At 60.1% G+C, this 26,319-nt stretch overlaps 13 protein-coding genes across 13 annotated transcripts in view; 4 read left to right on the forward strand and 9 right to left on the reverse strand.

The window, feature by feature from the left end:
• Window positions 1-21: 21 nt before the first annotated feature.
• On the forward strand, window positions 22-751 carry SPRG_19887 (hypothetical protein; the record flags this gene model as incomplete). The annotated part of the gene is made up of 3 exons (XM_012344724.1): window positions 22-87; window positions 147-219; window positions 270-751. 3 exons carry the CDS (start codon window positions 22-24, stop codon window positions 749-751), a joined length of 621 nt encoding a protein of 206 aa, XP_012200114.1.
• A 377-nt stretch (window positions 752-1,128) lies between these two features.
• On the reverse strand, window positions 1,129-3,221 carry SPRG_05439 (hypothetical protein). Its single transcript, XM_012344684.1, has one exon. It carries the CDS (start codon window positions 3,205-3,207, stop codon window positions 1,174-1,176), a length of 2,034 nt encoding a protein of 677 aa, XP_012200074.1. The 5' UTR covers window positions 3,208-3,221; the 3' UTR covers window positions 1,129-1,173.
• A 707-nt stretch (window positions 3,222-3,928) lies between these two features.
• SPRG_19888 (hypothetical protein) lies at window positions 3,929-5,794 on the reverse strand (the record flags this gene model as incomplete). The annotated part of the gene is made up of 7 exons (XM_012344725.1): window positions 3,929-4,456; window positions 4,501-4,554; window positions 4,608-4,751; window positions 4,797-5,062; window positions 5,113-5,243; window positions 5,288-5,562; window positions 5,618-5,794. 7 exons carry the CDS (start codon window positions 5,792-5,794, stop codon window positions 3,929-3,931), a joined length of 1,575 nt encoding a protein of 524 aa, XP_012200115.1.
• A 197-nt stretch (window positions 5,795-5,991) lies between these two features.
• Window positions 5,992-7,870, reverse strand: SPRG_22160 (hypothetical protein; the record flags this gene model as incomplete). The annotated part of the gene is made up of 7 exons (XM_012344764.1): window positions 5,992-6,254; window positions 6,297-6,450; window positions 6,495-6,566; window positions 6,619-6,691; window positions 6,740-6,789; window positions 6,837-7,338; window positions 7,560-7,870. 7 exons carry the CDS (start codon window positions 7,868-7,870, stop codon window positions 5,992-5,994), a joined length of 1,425 nt encoding a protein of 474 aa, XP_012200154.1.
• A 3,172-nt stretch (window positions 7,871-11,042) lies between these two features.
• On the reverse strand, window positions 11,043-11,835 carry SPRG_19889 (hypothetical protein; the record flags this gene model as incomplete). The annotated part of the gene is made up of 5 exons (XM_012344726.1): window positions 11,043-11,187; window positions 11,236-11,296; window positions 11,343-11,500; window positions 11,551-11,680; window positions 11,727-11,835. The coding sequence occupies 5 exons, from the start codon at window positions 11,833-11,835 to the stop codon at window positions 11,043-11,045; spliced, it is 603 nt and encodes a 200-aa protein (XP_012200116.1).
• A 2,194-nt stretch (window positions 11,836-14,029) lies between these two features.
• SPRG_19890 (hypothetical protein) lies at window positions 14,030-14,844 on the forward strand (the record flags this gene model as incomplete). Its single annotated transcript, XM_012344727.1, has 5 exons — window positions 14,030-14,150; window positions 14,200-14,323; window positions 14,365-14,519; window positions 14,571-14,631; window positions 14,688-14,844. The coding sequence occupies 5 exons, from the start codon at window positions 14,030-14,032 to the stop codon at window positions 14,842-14,844; spliced, it is 618 nt and encodes a 205-aa protein (XP_012200117.1).
• A 293-nt stretch (window positions 14,845-15,137) lies between these two features.
• SPRG_19891 (hypothetical protein) lies at window positions 15,138-15,583 on the forward strand (the record flags this gene model as incomplete). Its single annotated transcript, XM_012344728.1, has 3 exons — window positions 15,138-15,237; window positions 15,281-15,443; window positions 15,496-15,583. The coding sequence occupies 3 exons, from the start codon at window positions 15,138-15,140 to the stop codon at window positions 15,581-15,583; spliced, it is 351 nt and encodes a 116-aa protein (XP_012200118.1).
• Window positions 15,584-15,743: 160 nt separating this feature from the next.
• SPRG_19892 (hypothetical protein) lies at window positions 15,744-16,647 on the reverse strand (the record flags this gene model as incomplete). The annotated part of the gene is made up of 6 exons (XM_012344729.1): window positions 15,744-15,818; window positions 15,866-15,967; window positions 16,016-16,138; window positions 16,191-16,262; window positions 16,321-16,389; window positions 16,447-16,647. The coding sequence occupies 6 exons, from the start codon at window positions 16,645-16,647 to the stop codon at window positions 15,744-15,746; spliced, it is 642 nt and encodes a 213-aa protein (XP_012200119.1).
• Window positions 16,648-18,282: 1,635 nt separating this feature from the next.
• On the reverse strand, window positions 18,283-19,018 carry SPRG_19893 (hypothetical protein; the record flags this gene model as incomplete). The annotated part of the gene is made up of 2 exons (XM_012344730.1): window positions 18,283-18,810; window positions 18,857-19,018. 2 exons carry the CDS (start codon window positions 19,016-19,018, stop codon window positions 18,283-18,285), a joined length of 690 nt encoding a protein of 229 aa, XP_012200120.1.
• Window positions 19,019-19,442: 424 nt separating this feature from the next.
• SPRG_19894 (hypothetical protein) lies at window positions 19,443-20,153 on the reverse strand (the record flags this gene model as incomplete). The annotated part of the gene is made up of 4 exons (XM_012344731.1): window positions 19,443-19,536; window positions 19,586-19,646; window positions 19,694-19,848; window positions 19,897-20,153. The coding sequence occupies 4 exons, from the start codon at window positions 20,151-20,153 to the stop codon at window positions 19,443-19,445; spliced, it is 567 nt and encodes a 188-aa protein (XP_012200121.1).
• A 917-nt stretch (window positions 20,154-21,070) lies between these two features.
• Window positions 21,071-24,074, forward strand: SPRG_19895 (hypothetical protein; the record flags this gene model as incomplete). Its single annotated transcript, XM_012344732.1, has 11 exons — window positions 21,071-21,691; window positions 21,750-22,187; window positions 22,240-22,452; window positions 22,500-22,613; window positions 22,658-22,861; window positions 22,909-22,959; window positions 23,019-23,138; window positions 23,185-23,316; window positions 23,375-23,463; window positions 23,513-23,703; window positions 23,755-24,074. 11 exons carry the CDS (start codon window positions 21,071-21,073, stop codon window positions 24,072-24,074), a joined length of 2,493 nt encoding a protein of 830 aa, XP_012200122.1.
• A 400-nt stretch (window positions 24,075-24,474) lies between these two features.
• On the reverse strand, window positions 24,475-25,528 carry SPRG_19896 (hypothetical protein; the record flags this gene model as incomplete). Its single annotated transcript, XM_012344733.1, has 3 exons — window positions 24,475-24,865; window positions 24,913-25,323; window positions 25,353-25,528. 3 exons carry the CDS (start codon window positions 25,526-25,528, stop codon window positions 24,475-24,477), a joined length of 978 nt encoding a protein of 325 aa, XP_012200123.1.
• A 259-nt stretch (window positions 25,529-25,787) lies between these two features.
• Window positions 25,788-26,319, reverse strand: part of SPRG_19897 (hypothetical protein) — a gene marked incomplete at both ends in the record, with an annotated part of 1,546 nt that continues 1,014 nt past the window's right edge. Inside the window, one exon of the mRNA XM_012344734.1 lies at window positions 25,788-26,313. Within this exon, the coding sequence (XP_012200124.1) occupies window positions 25,788-26,313 (526 nt within the window). The remainder of the gene's footprint in view (window positions 26,314-26,319) is intronic.

Below are 26,319 nucleotides of genomic sequence, written 5' to 3' on the forward strand. Positions count from 1 at the left end.
TCAAGATCTATCGCGGCCAAGATGGAGCAGAGCAAGCTCGTGGCCCTGCATGACATGCTCCAGCGCCTGCGCCCCAAGGGCAAGTCCGTACGGCTTCCTCTACCCTCCTAGTTCCCGCCGCACCAACTCACAAGGTTGCGAATTAGGGCGGTCTCGGCTCGGGCGGCAGCTTTGGCTTGAAGTCGCACGGTCCGCGCGACGACGGTCTGCCCAACAACGGTATCGACTATGCAAACCCCCGGCTGCATCGCCAACGAATATGCCTGTAGGTCTCTACTCGATGTTTGTCCGCGAAGGCCATGGCGGCTACGCCCACAAGCACTTTGAGGACGACAAGGTCGACGCGTCTGACGCAGAGTCGGAGAAGAAGAAGGCCAAGAAGGAGAAGAAGGCCAAGAAGGAGAAGAAATCCAAGAAGCGCAAGCAGCAAGAAGACGTTGAAGACGTCGAAGAAGAGGAAGAGGAGGTCAAGCCCAAGAAATCCAAGAAGACCAAGAAAGCCAAGGTCGAAGACGTCGTCGTTGAAGAGGTCGTCGTCGAAGAGGAAGAGGAGGTCAAGCCCAAGAAATCCAAGAAGGCCAAGAAAGCCAAGGTCGAAGACGTCGTCGTTGAAGAAGACGTTGAAGACGACGTTGTTGTCGAGGAGAGCCCGAAGAAGAAGTCCAAGAAGGCCAAGAAAGCTAAGGTCGAGGAAGCGGTCGACGAAGACGTCAAGCCCAAGAAGGCCAAGAAGGCCAAGAAGAGCGCATAGACGACCACAGCGGATGACTTGAAATAGACAATTGATATATTGATATTATATGCACGCGTCGCCAATTTGCGACTCGTACGATCCAATGCGTTTGCTACCGGTACCCAAGAGAATCAAATTCTCCTTCCCAATGAGCCGCAACCCTTCGATCCCATCGTCGTGTTGGTCCACCCGCGATCCAATCTACCTCCCATGCATTGACGTGCTTTCGCGCACCATGCCGCAGTGCCATCTCTGTATGACTCGCCGTGGTCTTGCCAATATGCACTCCTCGGTGTATTGACTGCGTGGGTTCCAGCCTCGTCGGTGGCCGTGACCAAACGAGCCATGCAACGAGCTACCGTCGTCCTGCGCGTCATGGCCAAAAGTAAATAGCATCGTCACACATGCCTTCTCCATTGTCCTTAGTACGCGAGAAGCCGTTAATGCAGTCCGAGGCGCTCGTCCATGCCCAGCGCCAAGTTGATATTCTGCATCGCTTGGCTCGCAGCGCCCTTAAGGAGGTTGTCGATGGTCACAACAAGGGCGACGCGCTTGTTGGCTCGGTCGACGCTAAAGCCTCCGATCGTCGCGTGGTGCTTACACGCGTTCGCCTTGACCTGCGGCACGCCCTGCGGCAGCACCTGCACGAGCGGCTCGGTGGCATAAAAGGACTGGTACAGCGCCGCCACGTTCTCTTCCGACATGGTACTATCGTGGGCCAATTGCAGCGACAGCGTGAGATGGATGCCCTGGAACCACGGTGCGACGTGGGGCATGAACGCGACGCGCGTCCCGAGCTGGTGGCTCACTTCCTTCTCGTGAATGTGCTCCACGCTTTTGTACGCAATCAAGTTGTCGTGCAACACCGCCTCGTTGTTGTTGGGCGAGAGACCGGTGCCCGCCCCGCTGTAGCCGGAGACGCCAAAGATATGCGGCGGCACGGACGTATCGAGGTACGGCAGTAGCGGGAGCACGCCGAGCTGCGCGCCGGTGGCGTAGCAGCCCGGGTTGGAGATGCGCGTCGCGCCACGGAGCTTGTCGCGTGTGCCTGGCGTCTCGGGCAAGCCGTAGACCCACTGCTTGTTGAAGCGCTGGTCGGCGCTGAGGTCGATCACCACTTGGTTTGGCTCGTGCAGCGCGTCGAGGGCGGTCGCGTACTGCTGGCACATGCCATTGGGCAGTGCAAGGACCCACACGTCGACGTCCCGAGCGATGGGCGCCGTCGCCAAGTCCTTCTCGTCGAGCGAAGAGAACGCGAGCTCGGGGTTGAGCCGCAGCGGCGTGTGGTAGACACCGGTCGCCGGGCGGTTCGTGTGCGGGTTGAGGGGCGGCGCGGTCGCCAGGTCGAGGACCTTTTGGCCCACGAGCGCCCGCGAGCTCGCGACGACCAAGTCCAATTCCGGGTGGCCGCCGAGGACGCGAATGAGCTCGCGGCCAACGTAGCCGCGCGCGCCCATGAGCCCCACCTTCTTCTTTCCGCTACAAAAGTGCAGCGGCGCGTCGACATTATCGCCGCCGCGGATGCAGACCGTGCCGGCCGAGTGCCCCGACACGATTTCGCTGGCGAGCGCGGATGCGGACGTGAGCACGACCGACGACGTGGACGGCAGCGCCTGCAGCAGCGTGTTGATCTCGTTGAGCTTGAGCAAGGTGCCTTGGCGCCCCGTGTAGTCGCGCGCCGCCATGGTCGCATAGTCCTTGCTCATGTCCAGTTTGGGTAGTTTGACGCCGTCTTCGAGCCAGCCACCCTTGGCGTTGATGAAGATCGTCTTGTGCGGCTGCAGCGTGATCGCGAGCTCGCGCGCTGCGACGTCGGCGTTGATGTTGAGCAGCTGCCCGGTTTTGGACTCGCCGAGGCAGGAAAGCACGGGGATCTGGCCCGCGTCGAGCGCCGACCGCACGGCGTCGCTGTGGATCGTGTCCACCTCGCCCACATAGCCAAAGACGTCGAGGTCCCGCACCGCGGCCTCAAAGACGCCGCTCGTGATGGGCCGCGCGGGCACGCCGGCGGCCGCAAGCGCGTCCACGAGCTTGCGGTTCGCGGCGAGAAAGACCTTCTTCGCGATACCAAGCGTCGTCTTGTCCGTGTACCGGTTGCCTTGGACGTAGCGCGGCTCGACGCCGGCCTTTTCGAGCTCGTCGTTCATCTGCGGGCCCGCGCCATGCACAAGGATCGGGAAGAGCCCGGCCTCTTTGAGAAACGTGAGCGACTCGACCAGCGTGTCCATCTCGTTCTCAAGCACTTCGCCGCCAATCTTGATGACGGTCGTTCGGCGCACGCCCGGCGTGCCATACGTCGCCTTGTACTCGGCCAAGTCGGCGTCCGACGAGACAATCGAGAGCAGCTTGCGGATGACGTCGGTGCTCGCCGGCGTCGGGGGCACGGGCGCCGTCGCGAGGCCGCGAAGCCCATTCTGGCGCAGGCGCAAGCGGGTCTGCTTGGCCGCATGGAAGAAGAAGCGGCGCGTCAGCATGCGACCCACGTCGTTGAAAGCGAAATGCAACCCGAGGATCTGGCGGTGGCTTCAAGTGCACTTTGGATCGCATCGCACTTAACCGAAATACCATCTTTTTAGCCAATCCACGTCGAGGGCTCTGGACCGCAAGAACGCCACCCACTCGATGACTGACGCGCCAAGACAGATGGTGCTGCCACGTCAATCCTCGCTTCAATCCTCGCTTGGTCTCGTGATGGAGCGCCCCAAGCATACTAGTACCAAGGCCATAAATGTATATTTATGGCCTTGTTTTTTACGGCCTTGCTAGTACCGAGCACAATTGAAGCGCAATATATGTGTGTACAGACTTCTCGGAGACGCAAAAGCAGCCGTGCGAGTTTGACAGCAGCGTCCATCCTGACGCGATGGCATCACACACCGTCGGCGCGTTGGTGGGCGTCGGTCAGTGCCGACACTGGGAGATACCTCGGGCTCGCCGTCGCGAAGACGGGCGTCGAGCGTCCATGCGAGCGTGGCGCCAGCACGATCATCATTCCTATCAGCTTCCTCGTCTCCATGTTGTGGATCGTAAACTGAAAAGTGAGATGCGAGAGCCATGAAAAGGGCGTCGACACGGCTCGTTCTCGCTGTCTGTACTGAAGCCGCTTCTCGCTGTCTGTACTAAAGCCGCTTCTGCCTTAGTACAGCACTGACATGACATGCAATTCGATTGGAGAGGGTTTCCTCAAACGACCCGCTACGATGTCAAGTGGGGCAGACTCGTCGTCGAGGGCTGGAGAAGACTGCTATAGGGACTGCCAAGCAGCTTCATCTTGGCTTTCTGCGTATGTAGCGCGCGCTGCTTGGCCAGCACGAAGGCGCGGTCGTCGCTCTCAACACCACCCTCCGCGACGTGCTCGTCGCTCTCGGTGTGCGGTAGCGTTGTGTGTTGAGCGTGGAGCGTCCAGCTTTCGTGCACGAGGCGCCAAAACCGCTCGAGCGACTCGTCGATGGCGGCAGCAAAGACTTCGCGCTGGCTGCTGCAGTTGGCGCGCACCTCGTCCAGACCCACGCGCTTGGCCGCGAAAAGCTCGGGCTTGGTCTTCCGCAGGCCACGCGCCGAGACCGGCGCTTGCAAAAGCAGCGGCGCCGCGGTCGGTCCTTGTGTCGTCGACGGCACTTTGAGCAGCGACGTGATCGCACTCACGTCCACGGACGAGACGGTCACATCACACGGCAGCTGCGTTCCGAGCGGCTCGGGCGACGTGGACGACACGAACCGATACTATGCATGGCTAGAAGAGTCCCATAAAATAGGGGACGACGAACTTGCAAGAGAAATTCGGGAAGGACGCAGGACGCGTCATGCACGACATACTCGTCCTAGCGCTCGCCGTTTTGCCTCCGACAAAGCAACACATTGGATAACTTGATACCTCGGACGCGAGGTACTCGGTGCAGGACGGGTCGAGGATCACGCGACAGAGCGCCAAGTAGCGCAGCTCGCCACGCGTCGATGACGCGATCGCGTCGGCCTTGTACTCGAGGAGAGTGCTGTAGCGCGAGAATCGTTTTGGCAACTAGAGTCCCTCACGTCTCTGTCCCGATGTAGCAGAATGCCGCACCTCAACGGCCGGTGACGACGTGGCGAGCTGGCAGGCGTACGTGTGTCGATGGCCTCGGATCGAGTACCAGCTGTCTTTAAAGATTGGCAGACTCTTCTTGTCGTCGTCGTCGCTGGCCATGCCCCGCGCCACGCAGCGCGGCAAGGACGCGGCTGGGAGCGAGCAAAAGAGGCCCTTGATCTTGTACCCGCCAATACTTGCGCGGGCTTGGAAGCCCGAGAGCAGCGGGCGATGCTCCATCTTGTACACGTGCTGCACCTGCATCTCTACAGCAGCCTGCGATCAACTTGAAGCCACAACAGTGGCTTGTACGTACCCGAGCCCCAGCCTTTGCGGGCGTTTTCAATCGCAGCCCGGCGACACCGGAGGCCCTGGGCGTTGGTCTCTTCAAGCCGACGGAGCGTCACGTCTCCACCCGTCTCGCTCTCGAGGTACACGGCAAACGTACTATTATTACCAGTTGGAATCGTGGGTCAGAAAGAAAGGGCAACCTCAAGTGCAATGTGGCCTTGGCCGCCACTGCAGCGTCGTCGCTCACTCTGACCTGGTCGCGCAGCCACTGCTGCACGTAGCGCAGCTCCGTCTCGACCGTCGCGTAGTAGCGAAGCACGAGCGTCATGAGCACGTGGTCGAGCACGCGGTGCAAGCCGTCGTACGCGTCAAGATACGGCTGCGGTAGCAAGCGTAGCCGGTCGACGACGGGAGCCACGTTCCGCAGGCGCTGCTTCTGGAGCGTGAGCAGCTCGAGGCGAGCATTGGCCTTGCGCTAGCATACTCTAGCATGAGAAAGACCCGTCGACCACGTGAACTGTACTATGTACGCGATGGAGTTGACGCAATGCGTCGAGGCGCGCGCGCTGGGCAGCAAGGTGCGTGCGATGCCGGTCGTCGGCGCCGGACAAGAGCGCGACCATCGACGGCTCCATGCCGCCAAGCAGCGTTGCTTCTGCGCTGTGCCGCATCTGCGCAAAGATGAGCTCGCCGCTTGCCGCCTGCATGCGTCGCTTCAAAGAATCGAATCTTGTTGGTTTCGAAACACTGTCTGAGACAGTGGATGTTCTCATCCACTGTCATGTACAGCGTCTTTGCACCCACACCGTGAATGCAACGCGTGCTTGAAAGAAGCGCCAGAAGAGGCCTGCGCAACTCCGTTTCGTTCTGTACTAGATCCACCTCTTGGATTCAACTCGTCGTTCTACTCCAAGGTCGAGAGCTCGAGCAAGCTCGAGTGGTTCGCCACGTCATGGAGCTGCGACGATCGACCAAGCGACGATGCGAGATCGACGCGGACCTCGCCGTCTTGTCGCGGAGCTTCGTAGCTTCGGAGCGCCGTGCGTGTAGCCAGTGTCCGACGTAGCAGTCGCAGCTGGGCCTTCTCCATCGCTTGGGCAAGCACGGACGGCGTCATTTTGGGTGGCGTCGCCGCGTACACGTCATCAAGGGGCCCGCGGGTCCAGCCTACGCGCCTGCGTTCCACCTATAAAACGTACAAGTACGTACGTGGCGAGCGACGTCGAGGGCTTGAGCCGATGGGTTTTTCGCGGTGCTTGGCCAATCGCTGGGTTGCGACTTTGGCCAAAATCGCATCCACACGGGCGCGGCTCGCCTCTTGTCGCGCCTTGGAGGTCGTCGTCGTACTGACCTCCAGGGGTTTCTATGCATCGCGCTTGATACGTTGATAGCTCGGTACCAACCCACCTGCAAAACGGAGCCGTGCCCATCGAGCACGAGGAGCAGAGCTTGAAGTCGCTGCGACGGCGTGGCGTCCGGCTATTCATTCCCATCATTCGTCAAGAGGTTGCACCACGACGCAAGGACGAACGCTGTCTCGAAGCAGCAGCTGCGCGATATCATGCAGGCAGCGCAGAAAGGCACTTGACGTCAGCGTCGCAGCTCTATTGGATACGCTCCTCCTTGGTTCTACGCCACCATACAAGGCTTACGGAGATGCGGCGGCTTCAAAACGAACGCTGAGCTCCCGTCGGGTGAAGAGCTACGGGACCATGATATACTATATGCGCGACAAGGAGTGTCTTGCACCGCAGGGAAGAGGCCGTTGGCTTTGGCCAGCATGAGAAATGCATCAAGCGCAAGCGTGTTGGACGAGGCGTGCGCGTAAAAAAGCGATTCGAGCCGACGTCGGTGCTTTGCAAGCAACGCCGCCACCGCTGGGTCGTCGACGCTCTCCGGATCCTTGTTGTTCTCCGGGACCGCAGCCGGCTCGTCGACCACCGATGACGGACTCGGCGCGTCTACGTCAAACGTGCGTCTCGGTGCTATCGCTGCTGGCTGGATGCAGCTGACGTCGCGCCAGTCGTCTTGCAGCGCCGGCGCGAGCGGTCGTTCGAGAGCAAGTTGCGGCCCAATGTCATCGTCTGCGTTCATGAGCGTATCCAGGTGCATGGAGCTCATACTCGAGCCCGCCGAGCTGTGCGCCAGAGACGGCGTACGCTCCAATACGTCCGCTGTCGATCCTGCGAGCTCACTGACTTGCGACGCGTGGCTGCTGCTCAAGGCCGCGAGATCTTCAAGCGTCAGGCTCCTTGAAGGGACTTCACGTCTTGGTGGTGACGCCACATGCTTGGCGTCAACGCAGTCATCATTAGCAATGGAGTCTACTGTGTCGGATGCTTCCCACGCAGCGTCGGGTAATGCCTCGCGCGTCATGAGGGGTAAGTTCGAGTCCATCGGCGGTGGGCCATCGGCGTTGGCTCGACACGGCGGACAGGCACACGCCCCAGTGCAGTCCTTTGCTGCAAATACCGCTCGCCGTACGTCGACCGTGACGGCGTCGAGTCGACGACGCTGCGCAACGTCGCTTGTCGGTGGCGGCGCATCATCGCTCGCGTCTCATCGACCAGGTAGGTCTGTTTGGCTTGCAACACGAGCTTCCACCACGCGATGAGCACGGGCTTCACGCGACGCATCAAGCGGTAGTGGTCGGCGATACGCTTCCCGCGCGTCGCCACTCGCTGCCAGTGCCGAAAGCGCGCCACGACAAAGTGCGCGTCGGCGGCGGCGCGGTGACGCACGCGCGTCACGAGGTCCGACAAACACACGAGTTGGATCTGCATGATTGCGTCAAGGTCGGCGTCTTTCGCCTCCAAGAAACGCTGCCACATACAAAAGCAAGCCCGCAGACGCAGCAGCTGCCGACGGCGCCAATATTCGCGCCGCTGACGCCCGCTGACAACGGTCGTGCGACTCTGGTGTGCCGCCCAGCAGTGCCACGCGACCACACAGCGCTGTTGCGTCCGCACGGCCTTCCAACGGCGCAGCGCCATTCGGAGCCGCGCGCGATAGCTGATATACGCAGCGAGGGCCGACTGCCGAGCGCAGAGGCGGTGGCGTCGCCACAGGCCAAGCGCGCGGGCCATGTGCCGCCGACGGCGCTGCGTGCACAGAGACGACACGAGGCGCTGCGTATACGTCTGCTGATGGGCATGGTGGCGCCACGCGACGAGCACTTGCTTGGAGCGTCGATGAGCGCATCGGTGCGCGTTCAGCCATGCCAACTGCCGGTGGCAAAAAACGCGGCGCCAGACCACGTAGAAGGCAATGCGTAAGCGGCGCTGCACCTGGAGATGCACGAGAGCACCTCGCTGCCGCACCGCACGCTGGACCCGCGTTCGCCGACGCCACGTTCGCCAGTAGACAACGAGCACGTGGCGATCCCGTCGTCGGACGAATACGTCGAGGCGGTGTCGGCGCTGGGTTCTGTCGACACGGTGCTGTCGCCAGTGCTGGACGCTGCGATGCAGGCGCCATCGCAGCACTTTGGCGTGCGTGAACCGCTGGTGCTGCTGGTCTTGCACGCCTTTTTGCCAGCGGCGCCAGAGAAGCGGCAGTCGTCGTTGCCGGCACCACGCGTCACCAAGGTGCTCGAGTCGTTGCTCCAGCGTGGCGGCCTGCCAACGACGAAACCAGTACGCGTGTCTCGGACGGTGACGTTGAAACGCGTCGAGCCGCTGCCGCATCATGTGACTCCAAGTGACATGGTGCTGCCAATTCCGCATCATTCGGAAGAGCAAATACCGTTGGTGCCACTGCGTCGCCGCTCGATGCCGGACGCGGACGTCGCGGTCGCGGTGTTGACGCATCCAAAGCGCCGCGATCCCGGCTCGCAGACGCTGGTGTTGGTGAAATCGGATCGCGATCGCTCGCGCTTGCGTGCGGTGCTGGCGCTGCGCAAGGTACGAAACCCACTGCGCAAAGCGCTGGCGCTGCACTCGACACATATGGGCTGCCGCCGCGCGATGCATGTGCTGGCGCTCTCGCTGCGTGTCGTACACGCGGGCACGTAAGCGTTGAAAGGCGCGGCGCATGGTGTTGCGCATCGACCATGCCTGCACGCGCCGCCACGAGTGGTGGTTGACCGCGAGGCATGTCGACCACTGGTGCCAAGACCGCTGCATGCAACTTGAATGGGCCCACTGGACGGTGTGTCGCGTGCGCTGCTGGTGCGCAACGTGGGCCTGCCAGCAGCGCAAGCTGCGCCGACACCGCCAGTCGTCCATCGCCAGCATCTGCAGCGCTGTCGAAAGACTCTGCGCAGCGCGGGTTTTCCATCGTGTCATGCAGTGCTATAGACATGACCGTGGTCGCCACTTGTTGAGTTGCAGGCGGGAGCTACCTGGAGATACCGCTGGCGCATACGCAAGCGCAGGCGACCCGCGCTCGTGGCTTGGACAAACGCCTCGAACGCTCGCTGCCGGATGGAGCGAGCTCGCACACGCGTCAAGATGCTGGCGGCGCGAGCGTGGCCCAAGACAGCGCGCCAGCGACGGCAGGCGTGGGCGAGACGCAGTGCACCCATGTGCTCGTCAACGGCGCGGACGAAGCGCTCGTGGGTCGTCCATTGCGACCAGCGATTGAGAGACGCATGCACCTGCCAGTCGATCATCGCACGACGCGCCGCCATCGACGCATGTGTCTTTTGCACCTGGGCGTCAACAGCACTGGCCCACGCGGGCAAGGCCAGCGCCAGCAAACGAAGGGCGCATCGCGCGTACAGTACGTTCCAACGCAAGAGCCGCCAAACAACGTGGGCTCGGCAGCTTCGACGCACGGCTGCCAAGATTCGAATGGCGGCGTGGCGCCGACGATGCCGGTGGAGCTTTGCAAAGACGCGCGTGAGGAGACGGCGCCGGTGGTGGCCGCGCCATTGCAGGTCCATGGCCTCCAAACGCTGTGCTCGCCGGACGTGCCGAGTCCACTGCGCGATGGCGTGGTGGAGGCGCCATGCAAGCATTGCAGCAGTGCGATCATGGGCATCGCGGATCTGCGCCACGTACGTGCACCACGCGGAGAGGTATCGTTGGAGACGGCGGGACCGGCCAGGACCGGCGACGCGGCGCTTTCGCCTCGCACGGGCGACGACCTCTTGCCATGCATGCCAGGTGCGTACGAGTGGCATGCGATGGTCGGTAGCGCGACGTGTCGTGGCCGCGACGAGCGGCGCGACGGAAGGTACCTGCTGGTGCGGCCATCCAGCAATCGTCGTCGTCAATGGTGATGCCAAAAGGGCTTTGGACGAAGGAGGACGAGCGCTGTTGCTGCCGCCTGGCAGTATGCCAAGCGAGCTCAGCAGCGCGAGCTGGCGCTGAATCATGGCCATGTCCACGACCGGGCCATCCTCGCCGAAGCCCATGCGGCTTCTTCAAGATCGCGCCAACGTCAGCACGTGATTGGACATATTTCTAAACAATATAGCCAATCAGATGATGCATTAGATAGCTGAGACGTGAAAATGCATGGCTCTTGGTATGCGTCGGGATCCCCAGGGAGGCGCGCGCGATTTTCAAGAAAAATGCATCGTTCGGATCACGATGGATTCTAGTAAAAAATCAAGCGGTGAGTCTAATGCTGCTGTTATCGTGCTCGATATCGCTCGGCATCTACCCTGAATGGTGCAAAGATCATAGGATAGGGCTAGGTCTATGATGCAATTGGTGGATAATGCAGTGATATTTGGCATTTCTTGATTATCGGATTAGACGCAAGAGTTGATTTTAGACCAATCCACGTCGTCTCGACGCCAGCCGAGCTGAGACACTGAATTGATCCGAGGCTAAAGACATGTTTGCCGGCCATCGTGGCACTGCAGGAGCAGCACGAACACCTTGTCCACACACAATAGTCCATGCATGCTTGAGTCAAGCAAGGTTGTACGCTCGACGTTGATAGCGGAAGCACAAGAAGCACGACGTCACTGGATTTGAGATAGATAAAACGACGCAACGTGGTTTAGACCACAATGTACGTCTGCTGCTTGTACTGGACTTCTTCCGGCGCTGGCGCAGCGGGCTGCACGTGCAGCAAGTGCACCATCTCTTCGTCCGTCGGCAGCTGCGCGTTGCGAAGGCACGCGTGGGCCGCGCACAGGAAGACGCTACACATGGCATCGTTGTTCAAGGTCCTCGAGCCTCTGCGGTCCTACCTCGAGCTCAGCGCGTACATCAAGACGGGGCCGCCATAAATGACCGAGAGCACAAGCGACGCTAGGCGGTGGTCAATATACACCAGGTGATGGAAGCGAAGACGTACTGATGACGAGGATCGTGTTGCGCTGCTCGGTTGTCGTCGGCACGCCCAAGAGATACGTCGGGCCCGACCGCAGCGACTCTTCTGTCGCGAGCTTGTCAAAGTAGAACCAGCCTGCGCCGAGGAGCATGAGCACAAAGAGGAATTGCGGCGCCGCGAGTCTACGACCGCCAGCGTTGTTAGCATGCATCCGTAGCGGGCCATGGCGTACGCATTGAGAAAGGTGAAGAAGCCAAAGACGACAGCGTAGTTGGCGATGAAGAAGAGCACGTTGCGCTGGAAGCGGCGCGAGAGCTCGCCGGACGAGTTGGGCAGCGTGTACGGCCGCGAGAGCAGGTCGCCTAGTCGCATCGTCGCCTCATGATGTGCCACTACGGCTGCTCGTACCGAGGCCCGCAAAGGTCTGGAGGTCGCGGATGTTGTCGTACGAGATGAGCGAGAGCGGGTTGATCTCGATCGGGCGTTGCATGTCAGCGCTCATCGACCGGGCGAGCATGGCAGTCTGCAAAATGAGCCGTGCCACGGGTTTCGAATCCGGATAAAATTAGCCAATCCGATGCATGGGCACTTCTTCAACGCCCCGAACAAGATCGGGGCGTGGCGATCGTCCAGCGCCTGCAACAGGCAGCCAGCCGATCGACGACTACCTGTTGTTGCAGCGCTTACCTTGCTAGCACCAGGGCCATAATGTACAGCCTTGATCGCACATACTGTACCTTCATATTCGCATGAACGTCTTCAGCAGCAACCAGCGCTGCAGAATCAAACCGGCCACCGAGGCCACGTCGTTTGGTGACCCATCGCTACTCGATGCAGCACGCGCCATGCGTGCAGAGCTATGCCCGTCTACTCGTTACGTTGGCGAGACAAGATATTTGCCAAGGACCCGAGGCGGCGCGTTCAAGCATAGACAGTCCATCATCTCATGTAGTTTCTTGCAGAACACCTTGCCCGGCTGGGAATTGGAATTGCGTGGCGCTCTTCGGTATCTTACATTAACGGTGAACGCAATCGATGTGCTCGAAGGAGCCAATCAAACGGGTGTGACCCTCATACATTCTTTTCAAGAGAGCCCGTCAAAATCCTGGTCAAAATCCTGGTCAAAATCCTGGTCAAAATCCTGGTCAAAATCCTGGTCAAAATCCCGGAATTTGCGATCGTACTGCAGCATGCGCTGCTGGGTTTCTTCTTTCTCCTGCGCAAGTCCGAGTACTTGCACGAAGGAGACAGACCCGCCATGCACGGCATCCGGGTCAAGGATGTCCGGTTCACCACCCGCTTCGGGACAGTAGCGCGGACGGTGGACGAAGCTCACGAGGTTCGCGTCACGATCCCGAGCTCCAAGACCGATCAACGTGGTGACGGCACGACGCTTCGTCTAGCTCGCTTGGGTAGCACCTGGCTCTGCCCGATTCCAGCGCTGTGGGAGCTGCGAAGGCCAGCACGAGGAGCCGGAGCGGTCGAAGACGACCCCCTCTGCACCTCCTTTGACCAACACAGTGTCGCCGTGCCGATCACGGAGCTCCAAGTCCGTCAGCTTCTCCGCAGCGCAGCCGCAAACGACAAGGAACCGGCAGCCTTCACGACGCACTCGCTGCGTGGAGGCGCCACAGCGCAGTTCCCCGCCCCGCCTCACCCGAGGTGAAGCGGTAATGCAGGCCTCGCGCCCTTTTCCCCCTGAGCAAAAAGACACGTGAAACGTGCGCCGTTGTTCACGGCGTAGGCCGTAAGATTTGTTCAAGTCCTAGGCCGTGAGATTTGTTTGCGACGTAGGTCGTGTCTGGTTTGGTCAAGCCATGCCAGGCCGATGCAAGCGTGTATCGCTGGAGAGTTATGCCTCCAGGAAGCGAGTAGCCCAGAGTCTGTGTAGTCTATGTGTGCGTGGTGTAGATAGGATAGGACGAGGTGCCATGTACGGATGATGTCCGGTGACGCCATTCCAAGGGCACCTGGTGCCCGCAGGGCCATGGTCGGCGTGCTGTGTGCTCTGTGTCTTACGTCTATTGCTGTGTAAGTGCTTGTCGCTGGCAGCGGTCGGTGGTCGCATCGATGGCGCCGCGCTACTGCAGCGGTCGACCCCATGGCCAACCTTCCTACTTCATTTAGCACAGCGCACTTGTACGTCTTGTCGCGACCAAATTCTGCGCGTGGTGCAGAATATCGTAACGACTGCTCAAGCGTATTCCAACTGCCTTGGGAGCGCAGTCCGAAATGATGTCACCAACCGAGACGCTCTAAGATCATGCTCATAGGCGGCGAAAGCAGCCTCAGGCCCGTGCAAAGGTGCTGGAGAACGCCCGTGGCAATTTCGTCGCGCTCCATGCTTACCGAAGAGAGACTTGGTGGGTTGAGTGCTTGCGATATCGTCCATCAAGCTGCCGTTTAGTACACCGCTGCTGTGATCGGCACTCCTGTAAGCGCATGCGAGCCACATCTTAGCACCTCAAAAGTGGCGCCAATCCCACGCCATTTGACGCACCATTTTGACCAATCGAATTCAAGGGATGTCCATGACAGGCTGAAACCGTCGACGGGCGGGACCAAATTGTCTTGCAGTTTGTATGTCCAAAATTTTGCTGGGAGGTAGGTATAATCGTGGCGGCACCACGTGGCTGTCTTCTCTCTCGCGCAAGGCCGGCAGGGACGCATCATTTCGTCTTGTCGCGACGCAGAGCAACATGCCAACCCGCATGCCCCGCGGGAACAACCTCGCCAAGTCGCCGCTCGACCGCATGTACCTGCTCCAGCTGCAGATCCGGGACCTCATCGATCTGCGCAACTTTCGAGGCTTCTACAGCTTCTTTGGCTTTGGTACTCAGCCTCCACGAGTCCAATGGCAGGACGATGCATGTGTGGCTAGGCGACGTCGAGCCCTTCAACGTGCCGCGCGACCGCTGCGAGCTCTCGTGCCGAACACAGTCGAACCTTATGTATTACTCGTCCAACTACTTTATGATCACGATGCTCCTCGGCTTCGAACATGCGTACGCCGTCGCCTTTCTTCGCAAAAGCTCATCGTTCGTAGGCTCATGAACCCCATGTTTATGATCATCCTGACGCTAATTGCGGCCGGATGGGCGTACTGCAACTACCTCACGGCCAACGAGACGTCGGGCAACCCCGTGATCATCCTTGGGGGGCCCACGACCCCGAGCCAGCGCGATACGTGCATGATGCTCGGTATGGCCTCTCGCGATGTATGCGTTTACTCATGAAGAAAATGTCCGCTAGCTTCAGTCATCCTCGTCATCATCTTCGGTGGCCCGCTGCTCTTGTACATTGTGATTGTGAGGTACTACGTGGCATTTGACAGAGTAGAATCTGGTGATGCTGATGACGAGTGACTAGTCTCTTCTTGATCATGCTGCATGCGATCATGCGCAACCAAGCTCTGGCGACATACGAGGAGCTCGAAGACAGATACCATGAGCTCTCATCGTCCTATGAAGATGACTCGCACGGCCATGGCCACCTTATCACGCGCGACGACGAACACCACATTTAGTCACTTTTTGTTTTGTTAAAAATGGCGCGCAATGAAAATTTAGAGCACGGCTGACTCGCACAGGGATGCGCGCATGTGACGTGCGGGCCTGCTATACACCACAATGGGACCCAGACACACTAATCACAGGTCGTTCTGGGATGCCGCACTTGAAACGCGCGCACTGGGATAAAAATTCGACGCCCTTCCATCGCTGTGATTGGCCAACACGAACCAATGAGCGTGCGACAGAGCCACGAGCGTTTCGCTTTGTTCTGTCAAATTGCGAGCGACAAGCAACAGTACAAGACACGATGATGACCGCCGACGACGACGAGATCCTGCCAGCGCCCCGCACCCCGCGCAGACAACGGCCAGCCGCCCTTCGGAAGCTGCGCTACTTCTGGGGCCTTGGTACGTGGCGGCGTCAGCAAGCGCATCATGGTCGTGTAAATAGATGCCCGCACGCCGTTCACAGTCCCGTCTATGGACAGACTCTTGGAGCGTACACAGCGCAACGCCGTGGCCTTTTTCATGAGCTATATCTTCTTTCTTGTCTGCTTCCTCATCGCAGTCCTCGCTGTCGGCGGCTCACTCTGGTTTGCAGCGTGGGCCATCAGGTACCACACCGCCGTCATGGTTGTCATGGCTCGTGGCAACATGGAATAGCAGCTCTCTTCTACACGCAGTCTGCCGCAACACGAGCGCGCGAGATGTAGAGGGTAGCGCAGTGCCCGAGTACGACCGACTTCCCATCTGAAGTCCATCCTGGCGTTGTTTCCGAGCACAGAGGCATGGAGCAGGCTCGACACGACCAAAATGGGGTTAAATAAATGACCTGCATTGCGTTTTAGAGGCGCTCGACCAAAGAAACGTCGAGATATAGTGTGCGTCGGGCATGGTACAGCGCGTAGCATTTTCTAAGTGGGACGGAGCCGGAACTGTTCGAGCGCTGGCAGCAGCTTCTCAAAGCCTTCGAGTACGTCATCCCACGACTAGAGAGCACAGTTGATGCGACGTCCATGATGGCAACAAAGTGTACCTCGGCGCCGCATGCGGTCACAGTGCCGGTGACAAAGATGATAAAGCACACGCGGGGCTCCATCATGCGATAGTAGAGGCCATGGAAGAGCTCGGGCTCGTACTAATGGCGATCGAGATGGAAAGTGTCGTAGGACCGTATGGAGCGTACCGTGCTAAATTGGTAGTGTTCGTTGTGGAGGCCCTCGAGGCGGATGCGATACCCGACGCAGCCGGACGCCGTGACGTTGTGGATCATCAGGTAGTGAATATCTGCATCTGTGTAGCCGATTTTCTAGACACAGCATGCTTCTACGTGCGAGGAAGATGCGTGTATATGGGAATACCTGGACGATGCTGAGAAGGCGGCTGGCGGTCGTCCGGAACGCTTCTTCCGACGTGAGCCCGAGCATGACGACCTAATGCATACCGCCAATGTGCGGTAGCTTGAAGCGAGTCGAAGAGGTCGCCGAGTACCTTGCCAGAGCAGAAGAAGACGCCGGTTGCCTTGGGGTCTTGGAGGCGCATGGACGCGCCGCTGAACCGCTAGAAGACATGGCACCATGAGGGTTCAACGCAGCATTGGACGCAAGCGAATCGTACCCGCGGGTTGTACGCGACGTTGCGCGCCTTGAGCACCAGCTCCTTGAGATCGATCTTGACGCCCAAGTGAAAGGACCCGACGATGTTGGCGATGGTCATCGGTCGCTCCTGGGGTGGCAGCTCCCGCTTGGCCTTCGCCTCGGCCTTCGCCTTGGCCCGCTCGATGGCCTTCTCCTTAGAGCGCTTCCTTGCCAGCGTCATTTTCTCATCCGACGCCAGCATCGTGACCTTGGCCTTGTACTTCCTCTTGGGCGCGGCGGGCTCCGTGGACTCGGCCATGCTTGCGTGGCTGTCCGTGTTTAAACAGTTAACGTAGATTCCGACCAAAGGCGTTAAACAAAAGCAGCCAATGAAAACACGCCAATAACCTTTCGCGCCAGGACAACCATGTGACGACGCAAGGCAAGAAGCTAGGCATCGTCCATGATCATGGCTGCCGTAGAGAAAGGTCGTCCTCCTCCATCCTCCTGGCTATCCTCTTCGAGTCTCTGAGTCGAGATGCTTAAAGGCGGTTAAACGACCCGTCGTATGGCGGCGAAATGAACGGGTTCTATCCGGATGTGTTTTTCCATCAACGATGCATGCGGCTCGTGCGCTTGACAGCAATAGCCACGCTTGCGCTTCCACAAGCCTCTTCTGGAGCAATACTACAGATAACGAGGTAGCGAGGTACATCACGTTCGTGCTGGCGACGGTGCGTTTAAAAAAAACCTGCAGTATGTTTAAACTCTGGCGTGCGATCCACGTTAAACCTCGCCCCGTCCTATCCGGATACGCATGGGTCCACGTGGCGTGGATCCGGACGACCACACCCGGGCGTGGCATTTAACAGAATGCTCAACTCGGTCCAAAGCGCCTGCTACGTGGCGCTGCTGGCGCTCACGGCCGCGTCCAACTTTGTGCTCGTGCCCGTGAACGCGCAGCTCATCATCTCGGCGACGTCGATCGTGTACATTGGCGCGACCTTGAGCCTCAAGCTCAAGCAGAAGCGCGATGCGGCCGGCGAGAAGAACGACGAGGCGATGACGAAGGAAGACGCGTACATGTTTCCGGTCGTCGGCTCGTGCATGCTGCTCGGGCTCTACATCCTCTTCAAGTTCTTTGACAAGGACATGGTCAACCTTCTCTTGACGTCGTACTTTGCCTTGATTGGCACGTACTCGCTCACCGAGGCCTTCTCGCCGCTCGTCCGCGCCGTCGCCTTCTCCGAGACGGAGCGCCACTTCAAGAAGTCGATCGCGCTGCCCTACTTTGGCGCGCAAGTGCTCGACGTGACGCCGTCGTGGTGTGTCACTGGCGTCTTTGCCGCCCTCTTTGCGGCCGCGTGGTTCCAGACCAAGCACTTTGTCCTGAACAACATCTTTGGCATCTCGCTCTCGATCAAGGGCATCGAGTCGCTCTCGCTCGGCAGCTACAAGGTCGGCGCGATCCTCCTCTGCGGCCTCTTCTTTTACGATATCTTTTGGGTGTTTGGCACGGATGTCATGGTGACGGTTGCGACCAAGTTTGACGGACCCATCAAGCTCCTCTTCCCCCGGGCGTTTGCGACGGCGACCGAGAAGGCCAAGTTTTCGATCCTGGGGCTCGGCGACATTGTCATTCCCGGCATCTTTGTCGCGCTCCTCCTCCGCTTCGACGCGCACATGGCCAAGGCCACGACGAGTGGCGACGCATTTCCCAAGCCGTACTTCCACATCAACATTCTCTTTTACGTGCTCGGGCTCGTCGCGACCGTCGTCGTCATGGTTGTCTTCAACGCGGCGCAGCCCGCGCTTCTGTACCTCGTGCCGGCCTGTCTCGGGTCGTCGCTGCTGACAGCCATTGCTCGCGGCGAGCTCAAGGAACTCCTCGCCTACTCGGAAGAAGACGAGGACGAGCCCAAGCCCGCCGAGACGAAGAAGGATCAGTAGAAGCGACAGAGCAGAGATTGCACCACAAAAGTTGACCATAGCAGCGCGCATGCTTTTGTGACTTACTTGGTCTTGGCAGCGTACGCCGCGTAGCTCGAGAGCATGGGCGACACGGCGAGGCGAAAGAGATGCAGACGACATAGCAGGCGAGGCCGTAGATGTCCCACGCCTTGGGCGCGACGCAGCCGCGCCAGCGCACGCGCGTGCAGGGGGACCCGTCGATGACCGTACGCGGCTCAAACTCGACGAGCGCCTTGTACTCGAGGAAAGGCAGCGGCATCGTGACGACTGTGTAGAGCACGGACGCGATCTTCGTAGTCGACGACGGGACGCCGGCGTCAAGAATGCGCTCGCGGACCGCGCCAAAGAGAACGCGGCGCGTGCAGCCGATGCGGCCACGACCGACGCCTGGCGTCTCGAGCGACACGGGCGGCTTGAGCAGCGAGAGTCCGCCCTACGTATCGTCGAATCATGCTACTAGGATGGACATCGTCGTCTACCTGCACCCAGATGCCCTTGATCCAGAGGTCAAATGCTGCGTCGACATCCAAGGCAACGTCGACCTCGAGCGTGTACGCAGGCATGAAGACTGCGCGGCCATCGCTCGTCGTCGGCGCGGCAAAGACATCGTGGGTGGACGGGTTGACCAACTCGGCTGCCATGGTGGTGCACACTCAGATCTCAGATGCAAATTGGTGGAATCGCCGTACGCGATTGGCTCAAAACGACACGTACGCGCGTCCGATTGGTCCGATGGACAAGACTATATCCGGCATGTGCCGATTTTAGACCGAGCTAAGCAGCCCACGCATACCGCTACTACGTTCGCTATAGGTAGAGAGACACGCTCCAAGATGTCCATGTATCCAGGATCCAGGCAAGCCAGCATGTTGTCGGTACCGCCGCCGGTACCAGAGCATGCGTCTTGCATACGATGGTCGAAATCTGCAGCGTGATAAACACGCTCTCCAAGCACAAGGTCATCGAGGAGGACACGAGACGGGTGCCACGATGGCGTGGCGTGTTGGCGCGTTAAAATAGAGTCGTTTTGCTCGGGCTGTAGACGACACAAACGTGATGGTGGGTCTAGACTTCGGCCGCGACGTCAAAGCCCAAGTCGTCCTCTTCTTCGGGGATGTTGGAGTTGCGCAAGAAGGCGTGGGCAATGGCGAGGAACGTGCTACGTACAGCATGAGCCACATGCACATCGCGCGATGGATCTGTAATACCTCACGGAGAAGATGCTAAATAGGACCGAGCCGCCAAAGTACACGACGAGGACGCCGGTCACTAGTCGAATACGAGGATGAGAACATGCAATCTGCACGCGTGCATACCAGCGAGCATGCCCACGTTGCGCTGCGACGCGTTCACGGGCCGACCGCCAACCTTGAACGGGTTCTCTTCCGTCTCGTTGGCCGTGATCTGCGCCACGTAGTACCAGCCCGCGGCAATGCACATGAGGATGAAGAGGAAGAACGGGTTCATCAAGCTACACGCGTCGCATGAGGTGAGAACGGACAGGCTATCGATAGCGTACATGGAGAGAAAGCCGACGCAGGCGACAACAAGCATGTAGTTGGTGGCGAAGTAGAGCATGTTCTTCCGCAGGCGCGAGAGCGCGATCTCCTTGGCCGGGACCTCGAACGGCTTGGGCTCGCCGAGGCCGAAGAAGCTCACGACGCCACGGAGGTTGCGCAGGTTCATGACGTCCTTCATCTTGGCCTTCATCATGGCCATGCTGTTCATGGGCGCGAGCGGCGCCGCGATCGTCTCGTCCTTCTTGCTCGTGCTCATGGTGGCAAATCGCGTTATGAAGACTGGAATAATGTGGTGGACGCTTCTGATTGGCTAAAATCCTAACGACCCTGATTGGATCATCCCAGGCGCAAGATACACTGGATCTTTGTATTCTGAAACTTGCAGTTGAAATTAGGAACTGGCGGCCAAAATAGGACTCCTCGGCACCTGCCACCTCGGAGCCCAAGACAGAGCAGCAGCAGACGCTTGCCGCAGAGACCACGCTGCTGCTGCTGCATGGCTCTTGCTCGCCAACGATGCGAGCACCCAACGGTCGTCTATGATGGAGACAAGCATCTCTCTGTGCGCTTCGTTACTCGTTCGCTCTGCTATACTCGTCAGACGCTGATGTATCATGTTCAGCAGGACAGGTCATATCAATGCCAGCGGTCGCGGCAGCAGGCACGCAGCACACAAGCACCGCCGGTGTCCACGCTGGTCCTTGATGGAGCAGTGCTACGCAGAGCACGCCTCTGGCTCGGTGGCGAGCTGGTGCTACCAGCGTCGTCGATGTTGTGATGAGGTCGTTGTCCACATGCCACCATCGCAGGCAGAAAGGCCATAGAAGCGGCTGCCTCGGCTCTTCAAGGCTTTGCATCTAGAGTCTCTGCCCATGCATGGTACTAGTACACATGCCTTAACACGCCTCGTGCCCAAAGATGCAGGGCCGCAACCTACACGACGTGTTGCGAATTGGTGCACTTCTGTTGCGGTGCCATGACGCGCGCCACTGACGCCTGCGGAAGAAGCTGCGCACGTAGCTACGATGGCGCCGACGCGTCGCCCTGCTCACTGCTGGTGGCTATAGCGACCATGTGCCACCTTGTGCGAGCTTTAAATATGGCAGTGCCGAAAATAGCATCGCCATTTGCGGCTTTCTGGATCCAATAGATTTGCGACGGTCCGGCGATAGGATGGAGACCTCGGATGTCGGCAAGTGGCTTCAGCGCGACGTCAACTGCTTGGCGGACCCGCAGCGCTCGGTGCGCAAGCGGTCGCTCGAGAAGCTCAGCATGGTTGCGGAGCTTTCGGCCAAGTTTGGCCAAGGCCACCTCGTGAGCTTCTTCCAGTCGCACCTCTTTCAGCCGCTCGTCGCGTGCTTCGCCGACCCGATCGAAAAAAACCGCGAGCTCAGCATCCGCACGTGTACCGAGTATGCCAAGTTGGGCGCGATTGCTGGCGACGGGCGGGAGAAGGCGCTTGTCGTCGCGATCCATGCGCGCATCGGCAAGGCGCCGTTTCCCGAAGGCGCCGAGGAGCTTCGCCTTCAGCTGCTCGAGCTCCTCGCACTGGTGCTGCACGGCGCGATGCCCGACGATAGCATTTTTACAACCGCGATCGGTGATGTCATGGAGACCCTCGCCAAGACCGCGACCGACCCGTTCCCGGACGCGAAGAAGGCGTGCTGCGACGCCATCTTGGTGCTGGCCGCCAAGTGGCCGGCGCAGGTCAAGATGCACCTTGCGGCGCTTGCGCGGCCGCTGACCATGAACTTGGGCCATCAGCACGCCCGAGTTCGCCTTTGCACCCTCCAGGTACCGCCTGTGCTCGTATATGTGAACCGAACGACCTTGCGAAACGAATCATGGGTAGGCGCTCGAGACGCTCGTCCCCTGCGGCTCGACGACGCTGCCGGAGCTCATGAAGGACGTACTCTTGCCCAACTTGAGCCGCGTCATGTTTGATCGGTCGGCCGCCGTGCGCAAGCAGCTCGTGCAGGCCATGGCCACGTGGTGCCTCCGCATCGACGAGCTCCGCGAGTTTGAAGCGGCGCTGTTGCCGCTGCTCTTTTCGGGGCTGGCGGACGAGTCGGAAGAGGTGCAGCGTCACAGCTTGCTCCTCGTACAGCAGCTCAGTACGCTCTGGGCCTCGGATCCTTTGAACGCCGAGAGCGATGTGGACGACGCCGACATGGCAAATGTGGTGACGCCGCCCTTCACGGCGCGGCCACCGCTCGGCGCACGCCTCGTGACGCGTCGGCTCCTTGCGCAGCTCTTGCCGTCGCTCTTGGACCAGTGCTCAGACTGGACGGTACACATTGTGCAGCGTGTAGATCTCGCAGTTGATACTTTGATATATCTAGGTCCAGACAAGAGAAAAGGCCACGTCGATCTTGCGCATCGTGCTATTGCTTGTCGAAGACGCCGCCGATGCGCACGTCGCCGCAATCTTGTCGGCACTCGCCAAGACATGCCGCGACGACGAGCCGGTCGTCGTCGCCAGCGTCCAGGCGGCCATGGCGATCGTCGGTCAATTCGCCAACCCCGACTTGATCTTCTCGAGCTTGTTGCCGCTCGTACCACCGAAGCTCGACCATCTGCGGTGTCTCACAGTCCCGTGTAGGCCGCTGGACGGCTCCCGGGCCAGGACACGTCCCACCACCGGACGAATGGCCTCGTGTTGCTCTCCATGGCGATTGCTGGCATGGCGCAGCCGACGATTCTGCCCCACATGGAGGTAGAGAGAGGTTGACACATGTCGGGTGCGTCACGATCCAGTAGCGCATCACGGAAGCGCTCGCGGACGCCGGGTTGCGCGAAGCCGACGCGCCCGAGCTCCAGGAAAAGCTGTCTCTTCTCACGGCAACGATCGTGGCGACGGGTGCACCGCTCTTGGTGGCCCACGAGGCGTGGGCGTTCCGGCTCTTCTGGGTGCTGAGCCAAATGATTGCGTCGACACCGGACGACTCGATTGCGTTCGACACGGTATGCTACGCGTACGCTGCCTCCTATTTTTGAGTCCATGTACGCAGGCCATCCATGGGCTCGTCGCACTCGCGACCGCACTCGAGCTCGACGTGCCGGTGCGTAGCTCGCACAATCGTGGCGGCCACCGCTAAGAGAGGAATCCTCATTTGCGTAGGGACTGTACCGTCGATTTCTGACGCCGCTCGTACAGACCATCGGCGCCAACGACGTTGTGTGGTCCAAGGCGTCGCCGCACCGAGTGCTCTTCGACTCGATGGCGCGTCGAGGCGGCAAGGTCCTTCGCTGCATCGCTTTTGTCGTCTATTTAACACGCGATGTAGGCATGTGGCGCTGCGCTGCCAGTGCTCCTGCCGGTGCTCCTGCGGCACCTCGACCCGGCCCGCGAGGCTGACGTGCGGCTCGCCTTCTTGGCGCTCCTGGAGACGATGCTCGGAAACCCGGAGATGGCGCCCGTACGTTCTTGCTTGATACTGTGGTTGATATTGTGGTTGATACAAATGGTGTCGCTAGGCCTTTCAGCCGTTTGCGTCGACGGTCTTGGTCAAGGCCATCACGCCCAACATTGTCTGGCAAGGCGGCAAGGTCGCGGCCACGATCCGGTGCGTATCTATCAATGTGTCAAGTAAAACACTGGATTGTATTCGGTAGCAAGGTCGCGATGGCGTGCACGTACACGCTCTTGCGGCAGGGCTTGGCGACGACGCCGTGTCTGTTTGAAGCCGCGCCGGTCATGCTACCCGTGCTCAAGGCCGCGCTGGACGACGGCGATGCGAAGACGCGCCAGCTCGTGTGTCTCGCGCTGCAGTTCCTCTTTGTCGCGCTGCCTCAAGCGCTTGGCCGTGAGCTTTGTGTTTTTGAAAGATTGAAAGATTGAAAGATGGGATGTGTAGAGGAACCCGTGGCCCAGCTGTACCACGATCTGCTCAAGCGCCTCGACGACAGCAACGACTTGGTGCGCAAGGCCGCGTGCGCGACGTTTCTCGAGTTTCTGCGCGCGGCGCCACCAAGCCATTTCCAAGGCACCATAATCGACTACTCGATGGACGCACTCTTCGTGCACCTCGACGACAACGACAGCGAGATCCAAGCCGCGGTGTTTGCCGTGCTTCTCGAAACCAAGCGCGTGGACGCGACGCGGCTGCGCCAAAAGGCTGCGGAGAACCGGAGTCGTCTGCGCAGCCCGTACTACTGCGACCAGCTCCTGCAGTAAGCGCCGTCATATTCGTCGCACGCGGCCACTGTATAGCACCTCGTATCCCTCTTCTGCATTGTATTCTTACCAGGTAATACCAATGTTGGAGGGAGGAAGAGTGCAATGGCCGTTAAAGAACGCAGAGGAGAGAGAGAAAACACGGTGAAGCGGAGAGTCGTTGCAGCTCTCGCAAAGCAGGTTGACCCATTGTCGAACACCTATTATATGGCCAGACAGGTCGTCCCAGCGTTCACGCCAGAGGTACGGGGTTCGAGCCCGTCCGTGGCGTTCTTTTTCTTCTCCTATTTCCCATGGCTGCTGGTCACGGGGCCCGAAAGCATTGGGTGTAATAGCATGGCACGTCATAATATCCGAGTCGGGCTCCAAGAAAAGTTGATAAATCGATATCCAGTCATGTCTACTCCTCGTCCTCATCTGAACCATCCTCATGGTCGTCTTCCTCTTCGTCGTCGTCGTCGTCGTGCAGCGTAAAGGACGCCTCGGAGCTGCTCCCGTCGCTCTCGTCCGTGCCCATGAGCGGAGGCACGTCGTCGCCCAGCGACAAGGCTTTTCTCGGCGGCTCGACATAATCACGTCGCGCCCGGCGCGGCCCTTCGTCAATGATCAAGCTCGTGTCCATACCGTCGAGCTCCCGGGCCAAGTCACGCTTGCGCTTCATGGCGGCCACATCGTGCTTGCCGGGGTACCGCCCTTGCCAGCGCACGTTGGCCGCAAGCAAGCGATCCCGCACAAGGTCTTCGGCGGCGGCGAGGCTCGGCGCCTCCCGAATCTTCTTGTAGATGGCCGGCCTACAAAAGAGGTCGATCGTCATGGGTCGCATGACGAGGCGTCGTACGCGAGGACGCCGGCGGTGCGGGCAAGGAGCTTGAGCTGCTCGAGACCGTCCGAGGCCCACCCGGCGTCGGCCGCGGGCTTCTTGATCGCCGCCGTCTTGCGCTTCTTGGGCGCCGGCGAGGATTCGTCGTCCGAGGACGCAGCGCGGCGACTTGTGGCACACTTTTTCGTGCTGGGCTTCTTGACGGGCGTCGCGTTGTCGCTCTCGTCGCTGTCACTGGCAGGTACACGACGCTTGCTGGGTTTCGATGGCGGCGCGTCCGAGACGTCGCTGTCGGCCGACGGCTCGGGCTCGCCTTGGCTGCTGCCGGCCTCGTCGTCCGAGTCTTGCACGATGTGTTTGGTCTTCTTGGCGAGAGTCTTCTTGGCAATTGTCTTCTTGCGCGGCCGGATATCTTCATCGTCGTCGTCGCTGGCGGTGGCGAGGCGCCGTGCTTGCACAGATGCAGCATGTCGGGCGCGATGCTTTTGACCATCGACTTGATGGCCTTGCGCTCGTCGGCGTCCATGTCCATTTCGGTCTCGAGCGCCTTCATGAGCGTGGCCACACTCACATCCGCGTCCATGCTCGGAAGAATCCGGCGCAGCGTCGCCTTGAGCTCCTTCGAGGTCAGCATGTCGCCACTCGTTCTGCACTGGCGGGAACGCTACGGCTGCGTATCCGGATGCTCCCGGTCAGATCGCACTACCCACAGATGGCGCCAACGCCCATTTTGGCGGCGGACCAACCGACCGCCCACGCGCCTTGTTGCTTGCAACGAGTCCTCCTCTTGCAGTAGCATGCACGCCTTCAGCATCAAGGTGGTCACCGTGGTCGTGTACGAGCGTACTAATGGTAGAGTCGAAGGGTGGTGTCCTCGTTGATAGAAAATGCTTTTATGAGTCGCGTGCGAGCCACACGGGCTCGTCGTTCGCAAGGCTCGTTGGATAACAAGTGCCAAAGCTCGGTGCAGGCGTCATCTGCGGCGCTCGCTTGGCGAATTGCGCTGTGAGGCCATTCGCCAGGTGCACGCGCTCGGTCGCCGCGGCCATCTCGTCGGGTGACAACCCGGACGCGGTCGTGTCGCCAGCGCCAAGCGATCGCAGCCATGCTGCTGTCCACGCCAACGAGACATCGACGACGCTGCCACCAGCGCCGTGGAGCTGCGCGTGGAGCGCCGAGAGGACGCCAAACGCGAGCAAATGGCCCGTCGCGTGGTCGAGGCCTTGCGTGGGCAGCGCCCGCGGCGCCGACTCGCCAAACGCCGCGGCTTCGTCGTCGTTGATACCGGTGGCCGTCTGGAGGAGGCTGTCAAAGCCGCGCTTGCCGCCCCACGGGCCATCGGCCCCGTACGCCGAGCATCGCCCGAGAACCAAGTGCGGGTTGAGTGCGAGGAGATCGTCGGCGCCAAAACCCTTCTCGCTCTTA

Source organism: Saprolegnia parasitica, assembly GCF_000151545.1.
Source record: "Saprolegnia parasitica CBS 223.65 unplaced genomic scaffold supercont2.19, whole genome shotgun sequence".
Classification (NCBI taxonomy): Eukaryota; Oomycota; class Saprolegniomycetes; order Saprolegniales; family Saprolegniaceae; genus Saprolegnia; species Saprolegnia parasitica.